Source organism: Lathamus discolor, chromosome 3 (assembly GCF_037157495.1).
Source record: "Lathamus discolor isolate bLatDis1 chromosome 3, bLatDis1.hap1, whole genome shotgun sequence".
Lineage (NCBI taxonomy): Eukaryota > Metazoa > Chordata > Aves > Psittaciformes > Psittacidae > Lathamus > Lathamus discolor.
Window position 1 is genome coordinate 2,452,121 of NC_088886.1, and position 9,976 is coordinate 2,462,096.

General features: G+C 43.4%; 1 protein-coding gene across 3 annotated transcripts in view; it reads right to left on the bottom strand.

Annotated features, from left to right (window-relative positions):
* LEPR (leptin receptor) overlaps window positions 1-9,628 on the bottom strand; it is a 38,686-nt gene extending 29,058 nt beyond the window's left edge. For 2 of the 3 annotated variants that reach the window (XM_065673109.1, XM_065673111.1), the window contains exons 1-4: window positions 9,585-9,628; window positions 4,091-4,149; window positions 1,390-1,698; window positions 277-394 (exon numbers count right to left, since the gene is read on the bottom strand). In XM_065673109.1, coding sequence (XP_065529181.1) covers window positions 277-394; window positions 1,390-1,698; window positions 4,091-4,130 — 467 coding nt within the window. In that variant the 5' untranslated portion in view covers window positions 4,131-4,149; window positions 9,585-9,628. The remainder of the gene's footprint in view (window positions 1-276; window positions 395-1,389; window positions 1,699-4,090; window positions 4,150-9,584) is intronic. The other variant, XM_065673110.1, reaches the window with a different exon arrangement.
* Window positions 9,629-9,976: the final 348 nt, after the last annotated feature.

Consider the following 9,976-nt stretch of genomic DNA (forward strand, 5'->3'; position numbering starts at 1 on the left):
AAGAGCACAGCTTTAAATTAGGCTATTGTAACAGCAAAGATTCTCAAGTCGATGCTGATTTCATTAAAGCATTTTAAGAAAGGACAGAGGAGGGGGACTCTCCACTGCAACCATTTGTCATTTAAAGACAGAAACCATTTCCATATTGTCCAAGATTACTTTTAGATAAGACAAAGGTTCATAATGTATCATCCGCTTGCAAAGCTAACGTAACACCACACTGCAATTTGGATTTCTAATGCTAAGAGTGACAAATTTAAAAGAGTCTGTACTTACACAGTATAGAAAAGATTAACCTTCAGGTCAGCTCTCAAGTACAACTTCAAAAACTTCAGAGTACAAACCAGCAGGTCCAGCTTGCCTTTAGTCCAACATTCAATGGTCCAATTTAAATCTGAGCAAAAGAAAGAGATTAAACATTTATGAACTATATTAAAAGAAACACAAAACCCAGCTGAAGAGTCAGGATAAAATTCACTCACAAAGAGAGAACAAGTAACAGATAGTCAGGAAGGTGACGGTGGACCACAAGTGTGCAAATGTTTATAAGTAATCCTTGCTGAACTGGGCACCAGTGTGTGCACTTAAATGTTTTAAGGGCTGATACTGCTGCATTCTAATTGTTAGAGAAGGAATATATTTTATCTGGCTTTACACACCAGGCCACAAGGGGAAGAAAGAAATTAAGTTGCTGCTGCTGCTTGAGGGTTTTGCTATTGTTAACTAGTACAGCCTCTACGTGGCCATACTTTGTGCATACATGCATCTGTATTGCACACAAAACAGCAACACATTTAGTGTGGCAGCCTGTAACAGCGACTTATTTGTTCCATGGGATAGTTCTTTTAGAATGAAATTCTAACTCTACTGAGGTCAGTGAGACTCCTGCCACTGATAGCAGTATGCCAAGAGGCTACATGCTCCTCAGAGACTATGGTTTACAGGAGAAAACCAGCCTAGGGAAAACTAATTCAACCTAAGCCATGTATTGATATTTACTGAGGCACAATCATAGTCCAGGCAGAAATGATGGCACTTGCTCTTCATCTCCTCCACCTTCTGAGGGAGTTTAAAGCCCAAATTCACAAAAATACTTAAAATATTTCTCATAGCATCTAACACCTTTGAAGATCTGGGCTTGTGCAGTGCCACATATTTTATTCAGCATTCCCTTAGAAAGGCAGCCAACTTTTTTTACCCTTTGAAACTGTGCTATGCGATTTCCTTCATCTTCCAGTATAGAATACTGTGAGGAAGGGTTTGACCAGACTATGTTGTCTGCTCCGAATACCCATCAATACAACCCACATAAACCCCCTCCCAACCAACACAAAACCCCAACCTCTTTTTGAAGAAATAACTTCTTATTCCCTTGACTGGAAAACCAACCTTTTTCTTGAGAAGCAGAACTACTTATTTCTGAAGGAATAAACTTCCTTGCTTGCATGCTTGCTCTGTACAAAGAACAATCAATGCTGCTATCATTCCAAAGGCAGCACAGAAAACTTTCTTCATCCAGTAGCAAGGGAGGTTTGGTTTTGGATGCTCCATGCCCTCTTCTCAAACCAGACCAGCTCTCTACAACTCCAACAGAGAAAGGACTCAAAACTGTTTCATTTAGCAGCATACAGGGTAATGTAAAGTTCCTGGGAGGAATTTGATGGAGCATACAGTGGGCAACTGCCATCTGAAGAAAGTCTGCAGACACAAAGGCAAATATATGAGGAATTAAAAGTTCATATTACTTGACAATGAAAACCTAGTGGCTGGTGTTATACAGAAATACATACATCAAAAATCAGACGGTTTCCAGGGGCTATTCTCTGAGTTGCAGACAAAATGACTAAAATCATCCCCTCTGAACTGGTGTCACAACTGACAGACGTCAGCCTTTTCCCCAGAGTCACTACACCTAGCTTCTTGTTTTCTCAACCTCTTGAAAGACAAACCAAGACTGTAGGGGAAGCATCTCTTTGGGATAAATTGGCTTATATTAATTCAAAATACAGTGAACCATAAACCTAAGTTCACAGAGGTCTCATCTCCCCCTGCAGTGCTGGGACATTTGCAATCCAGCTCTTATAACACAGCTCCGTTACTGTAGAAAAAATCATTCCATTGTAAATATAACACATAATCACATTACAACTGTTAAATACCAAAGAATAGTGTTACAAGAATATCCAGTGGATGTAATGACACAACCTGAGGGCATTATGTGGGAAATGAGATGCAGGAAAAGACTAATCTTCTCCATCAGACTTGCATTCTTCAAAATAAAACTGCTCTGACCACATTTGTAGCTCCTGTTGGTCAGTCATAGCTTGAATTACACTAACACTGATTTTCAGAATGATGATCATGTTGGTTTTGGAAATGGCTTCTGTAAAACACTGTGCGAATTTCAAAGAGTAAAGCTCTAGTTACAGAAAGGTATGTGGGTATTTGTGCATTTTTCATGAAGTTTTTCACTCAGTAAGGGCAGAAATATTTTAAGCAGTTCATCAGATAGAAATTAATTGGTGCTCTATGCCTTGAATAGGCAAAAAAGAAAACCAGAATTTCTCTAGCACTGTTTAATAGCATATAAGCATAAGCTAAAAGATATAAAATGAATGAATTTCACAGAATGGAAAACTTTAAAAAAGTAGATTCGCGCTACTTTAAAAGCAGACATTGAGTGCTAAAGTGTTTTGTTTTCTCTTTACACAGATCTTGTATTCCAGACTCCTGAAGTTCTGCTCCTTCCTCCTCTCTCATCTAACAGGGTTTGTGCCTCTGTAAATCCCAGTCTCATTGGGCCTCCTGGCTGCTTGTGGAGGATTCAGCTGACCAAACACACTATTAGTCCATAACACATGATTTAAAAAAGGACAAATGAGTAAGTGACATGACTACCTGCGAAGCAGGACAGATAAGTAATGTGCTACCCAGCCCGCAGCATTCATTGAGGGTGGGAAGGGACTCCTGCCCATCTTCCCTTTTCCTACAAAACCACTTCCCCCTCACAGATCACACCAAACAATTCCAAGCCATTAATTAAACCCTATAAAATCAAAGTGTGCTCAGAAATGTAAAAAAGAGAATTAAAATGCATTGCAAGAAGGCTTAGTACAGCCCTGCTATAGCTCTTCAATGCCCATTAAAAAACCACAGCATAAATTAAGGATGTTTTCCAGCTACAGATGTAACAGTTTGTCCATGACACAGACACAAAGAAACCATCATTTAACAGTTCTGTTGCTACAGCAGCTGTGTGTTTGCTTGTCTGGGTTAACAGGGCTACAGAGATGCCAGCCATGGCGATCTGCTTATTCAGAATTAGGTGAAGATGGGTAGCCAGTAGATACACTGACTTGCAGTTATTACAGGCCATCAGTGAGCAACCAACTGCTCTGAAGCTTAATGAAGACTCCCTGAGATACAAATTTTGAATCTGACTTTACTGGATTACAGCATCTACTCTTTCTCTAAGTGTCATCACCAAAAGCCTTTAAATAGTTCCTATTTTAGTTAAAAAAGGCAAAAAGCAGCTGTCCCTGAGCCTCATTCACCAGTATTGTTACAGATGTTATTACATTCAACATTTGCAGGTAGCTGAGCACCCTTCAGCAACATTGTGCACTTGAAAGCTAGAATGTCAGCTACCTGAAAAAGCAGAGCTCCAACTCATTGACAGCCTGGCTACACTGAACTAAACAGAAACTTTGCAGTTCTGATGGAACCGGGATCCTCCCTTCTTTGACCTATTAAACAAAAACAAATTCCCCATGAACTTCCATCTTATCAAATTTTGACTGAGGCACTTACTTGAATGCATCTTGACTCAACACACACTTTCTACTGATGCTTCCTGATCCTAAAAGTAAGTTGCACTGATTTTTGGGATAAGACACAAAGGCACAAGCTGAGGGTGTCAGCGTCTCAATTCCACACAATGATAACATAAAATGATTTGCACATTCCAGTTGCATGCTGTGATAAGATACTAACCCAGTAGCGTGTCTTGAAACACCACTGTAAAACAGAAATGGTGATTACTCTTCATTCTACATAACTTCCAACAGAATTACGTGTTTTAGTAACTTACCCAATAGCACAAGCAGGGTCAGACTGATTTGCCAATACATCTTGTTTTGGAGAGCTGATCTGAAAAATATACAGAAAATTAACTGAGAGCTGTTAATTATCAGTCTATTATTTTAATAGGATTTCATTTTGGTGCACTTCATTTGATACGGCTTTTTAAACAGAAAGGAAGAACAAAATGAGAACGTCATTTAAGGGAAAAAAAAAAACATTGCTTAGGCTGCTTAGAACATCAATTGAATATCAATGCAGCTCCTTCTTTCATCATTGGAGCTATATAGTACTTAATTTCTCAGGCTTCTGCTGATCATCATTCACCTTCTAGGCTTGATCACCTGAAGGGCACTACAAATCCAAACAACCAAACTGCCCAAGAGATTATCAATTTTCAAACTATAGCATACATTGAAGCACTCAGACACCCATTTCATAGAATAATAGAATCCAAGAACTGGTTTGGGTTGGAAGGGAGCTTAAAGCTCCTCCAGCTCCAACCCCTGCCACAGGCAGGGACCCCTTCCACTGGAGCAGCTTGCTCCAAGCCCCTGTGTCCAACCTGGCCTTGAGCACTGCCAGGGATGGGGCAGCCACAGCTTCTCTGGGCACCCTGTGCCAGCGCCTTAGCACCCTCACAGGGAAGAGCTGCCTAAGAGCTCATCTCAGTCTCCCTTCTGGCAGGTTAAAGCCATTCCCCTTGGCCTGTCACTATATGAGCAAAGACTTCACTGAACTTGACAGCAGTATTTCAATATTGTTCTTTCATTTCAGGTACTTTGCTCTTTCTTATTTTCATCCCATAGTTACATAAATTCTGTAAACCCCAGATATAAGCACTTTTAAACTTAAAAAAAACAACAAAACAAAAAACCCAAAAAAAAAGCTCAATAGATGATATCAGAGCAAAACATACAGATTTTAGTTGCTGCTGCAGTTAACCAAAACTAAATGATCAGTAAAATTTACAGCTCAAGTAAGACAGAGAATGCTGGGGTAAGAAGTAAGATTCAGGGAGTCCCTCCAAATTATTCTCATTCCTTAAATATTTCTTAGAACAACTTCCTTGAGAACATCTATGTTGCCAAAAGAACTGGTGCCAATGCTGTGCAATCCACTGGCCCTCCAGTTTAGGGTTCACATACTGGACTGTATGTACATGTATGTTACATACAGATGGCTACAATGGGAGAGTCTCTTTACTGGCTATGGAGCAGCTCGTTCTGCAGCCTGGAAGTAAAGTGCATGTGGACACAGAGGATTAGAAGGAGAGAAAAAGGGTGATTCCTTCCTGGTTTTCACCACTCTTGTTAGTGCACAGTCCGAATACATCCCCCTTGTCTCACCCAGGCACTTCAGCAAGCCCCCATGGAGTGGAGGGTCAGCCCCACAGAGGAACCAGTGGCTACTAATAAAACCAAAGAATACAGTACGGAAAGCCACCCTCACTCAGAGCTATCCCTCCCTCTGCCCTCACCAGAGACATTGATATGATCATCCAGTGACCCTGACACTGCTTTAAGCCTTGAGCACAGCCGAAAGCAGAGGTGATTTAACAGAAATAGCATCTACCTGCAGCAGCTGACAACCTAAGCTACAGTATTTCAGTATTCTTGTCTCCCTGTAAGCTTGTTTCCCTCAAGGAGAGCCCTTGCAAATCCAACCAGAGCCAAGCCATTCTTTCAGCACAGACCATCCTCCTTTTGGTCTGCAAGATGAGTCAGTCCCAGCCACTTTCCTCCCCATTCACCCAGGTTATAATCAGAGTGCATTTTAAGCTACATTTTGAGCAATTAAAGAGGAAAGCTCAACATTTCAAAGGCAGTGCTTCACAAAACCCTGCTTCAGAGGAAAATGTGCCTCTCAGCACAGCTGTTAGGAGGCCTTACCCAGACCTCTTCCATTAGCCTATTTCTTAATAGGTGAGCCATGAAGGCCACAGGAATTATGTAGCTACAACATCTATTAAATCTGCCATTTTACAAAGGTACAGGCCAGGACCATTTCCAAAAGCAGATGATTGAAGTTATCTAGATTTTTCCAAAGTTTCTGACCAAATAAAACCCCCAACCTTTTAAAATACTTGACATAAGTGTAAGCTACTGCTCATACTATTAGATGTATGGTTTAATGAAAAACAGGCCATTTCCCTCTTCTACAGGTGCAACAAAAATTTGCTGTTTACAGCTCGACCACTTCCCAGTAGGAAACTGGTAGAAATCACTTCCATATGGGGAACAAAAAAAATCAGACATATATTTCAAAAGCCTATCAAAGTTACCAATACATCACAGATATTGGTGAAAATGCTTTAAAGCTCTCACTTTCAAAACAAGTAGAAAAATTCCACCATCGAGGACTCTAAATAATCCATAAAGTCGTGGTCCATCATTTGCTCTCCCATCACAGGCACCACAAGAAGCAAGAGCTGTCACCCTAATATCTCAGCCCTATTGCTCCTTGAAGGAAAGAACCACTATTTTGGTAACTACACATTTTCCATTGCACTATTTCACAGCAGTATGTGAACCATCACACCATTGGCTATTGGAATTAAGATGACAAATAGTTAATGGTGTTAACAGCAGCTGCAGTGTTAGTTTAACCCTGCAATACCTACTGTAGACCGGAAAGAAAGCAACCACAGGTCCCCATAACCACCTACCCCTCAAAGAAGGAAAGTTATCATTCTGTAGTCTACTGGAGATGAAGGCATTTTCACTTCTTGCTACCATAAAAATGGCCAGATAGAGCAATCAAAGCGACTCTGATATCAGCACTGGTTTAACTATAATTAACAATACATGGACCAGAAGGCAAAAATACAGTTCAGACCAGCCCGAGACATCTTCTCTTCCTACTCCTATTGCATCTGCCTGAGGTTGCTTTTTACAAAGGTGCTATTTTTCAATCCTGGTTCCAACAACATCCATGAACAATAAATAGTACTGTACATGACTTCAAAGCAAAATAAGCTGCATGTCATCAGCACTTGCTCCTTTTCTGTTCAAAGTTCAGTAGTGCTTGTATAAACTTTACACAGGAGTTGGGTCAAAGGAGATGCCTACAGACAGGGCAAGCTAAATGTACTACTTGACTGGACAAATACCTTTTCTAGTGAGATTATGGAAATTATTACAATTCCTAACCTCGCTGTAGGTAGAATATAAGTTTTGCAAGAACAGTTACAGGGAACAGGAAGTTAAATAAAGGAGAATTATAAAAGCTTGTAACTATGGCTGTGTTCCAGACAGACTAAGTTCATACAGCAAGGACAAACAGTTTTATGAGTGGCTGGAGAAGTACCCATAAACCAGGAGGAATCAAGGCCCTTTTTAATACATCTGTGTTAACATACTGCATTCTGAAACCACCCACTTTGCTGCTGTGTACAAGAAGTTTCCAATTTCATATGGAAATAGTATGCTCCTCTCCATGCTAAACACTGTGCAATGAACTTCAGCAAGCTCTGCTTTGAAAAAACCATCTGATTAAAATCAAAACACAGCAGATATGACAAGGACAACACTGAAAGTGAGATCATTTGCCTCTACAGGCCAGCTGAGAACTTATAAAACCCACTGGCATATTAGCAAGGAAAACATTTTCAGCACAGCCTGAAACAAGCATAGTTCGTGATCCACAGACACCTGCTCACTGGGCACGGAAAATGCACTGCAAGTTTTCCTTTTCCTTCTGGAGCTGCTTTGCTATTTCACTTTCTTGCCTTGCTAACTTCCATTTGTGCAGGTCTCCTTTGTGAACTCCAGAAAGAGGTCTGATGTGAAAAGAGGACCACGGTACGAGGCAGGTCTACCTGTCCAGTGTGAACACCAGTGAACAGAGGGTGGCACTGGTGACCACGAGTGCCAAGTCTCCACAGCCCATCCTGGATGCAACAGAGTAGCACAAGCCTGGTACACACAACCCTAACACCGCTAAACTCAAGCTGTAAAATTCTCCCCAGTTTTTACAGCAACAAACAGAACAGATGAGCCGATGTTGTAAGATCAGAACATAATACGTTAGTGTTTTCCAGTGAGCTATTTGAAAGCTTATAGATACGTATAGAAAGTTGCCAGGATCTCCTCTTTTCCCCCAAATGATGCACCCCGCACACATACAGAGTCTGGAGTTCTCCATCCTTATTCCCACCCTCCCCAAAAAACAACAACAGCTGCTAGTTAATGGGAAGCAGGCACATAATCCCGCAGGCACACAAACTGTCCCTGACTTTTGCAAGCACTCCACTACAGCTGGCTTTAAATATTTAAAAGATCTCTATAAAGCATAGCCATATTTTAGTAATCATGCCTACGCACGTCTCCTGGCCTGCTCTTTAATGGTGCTGAGGGCTTCCCAGTCCTGTTGGTTTTGGCAAGACCAGTGGTTGCTGGTCAGCCCTCCTGGGCTTGGAATTTCATCGCATTTGTTTGTCATTTAGTGTATTAGAAAACGTTACTAATGAGGATTTGAGAGTAAATGGAACATGCTAAATAGCAATGAGCATGACTAGTGTTAAATACGTGTGCTTTTTAATATGAAATCCTTAACCAATCAACCCGAGCTCCATGCTTCCCTACATGCTCAGTTCCGTGGGACTAGCAGCAGAGTTACCCTCGGTGCATGACCACAGAGCCACAAAACGAGCTCCAAGTGTGCTGATGGAGCCTCTCCTCTCGGCCCAGCAGCAAAACATCCCAAATTCTAGAGACTTTCTGCAGACTGTACAATTTCTCCCGATTTTGGTGGAACTCCCCCTTCACTTCACACCCCCACCCTGCTCACGGGCAGGCTCCCCTCAGCACCGGACGGAAGGCAGAGAGCTCCTGCATCCCCACTACCCAGCACTCGGTCACAGAACGGTCGGGGCTGGACTGCAGTACCAAACTTTGTGCACGCTCCTGACACACCAGTTGAGACTGCCGCTGCGTGAATAGTCCCGATTCTAAGTCAGCAATAGAGAAAAGTGGTTTTAATAAGCACTTCCCCTCGCTGCTTTTCACTGAACATGCATTTGGCTTTCCTCGCAGGGCTCCTGTAGTTACCTGCCACTTAAACCTCCTTCGTGCTATAGCCACGCTTGCTAGTTACAGGGCTCCCAGTGTTCTTACAAACTCTTGTTTATGAACAGCATGTCAATAATTAACATTACGTTTCCAAAGCGCTCTTCTACCCGAGCAGAACAGCATCACTGATTCACAAACCACCCGAAAGATTTCCCTGTTACTTTTGCCTCGGGCACCAAGCCTCAAGAGGAAACAGAAGGAGAGGGAGCAGGTCTGATCCGGGCGCCCCGTGCTACCTCCCAAGTTGGCTGGTCCTGCAGAGCTGACCTGAGGGAAGGGCCACGCTCGCCACCAGTCTCACACACACCTCAGTGTGTCCTGGCGACAGCCAAAGGGCTTTACCGCGTGGCACCCCCCGCTCTGGGCACGGGAAAGCCGCCAGGAACCTCAACTGCAGAAACACGAGGACAGAAAAGCCAAAAGTGAACTCACGGATCTCGCTCGCCCCGGTCACAGCCGAGCAGTTCCGCCGCTGCCGCCCGCTCCCCTCAGCGGCCCCGCTCAGCCCCCGCCGCCGGCCGCGGCCCCGCCTCGTCCTAGCGCCCCGCCCGCGTTACCTCACGGCTCGGCGGCGGCGAGGAGAACGGAGCCCCCTCAGCACGGCCCTAACGCCCGGGCTGGGGCAGGGCCGGGGCCGGGCTCTCCTCACACACAAGATGGGGGTCACACGGGTACGTCAGAGCGCGGAGAGCCCTGGCCGCCCAAACCGTGTCCTGGCCGCCCAAACCGTGTCCGGAGCCACCGTCATCCCCTCCCTCGCCAGAGCGGGGTTAAGCTGTGGTGCATCGAGCTGAAAAGTTACAGCACAGGCAGTCACTTCGTTC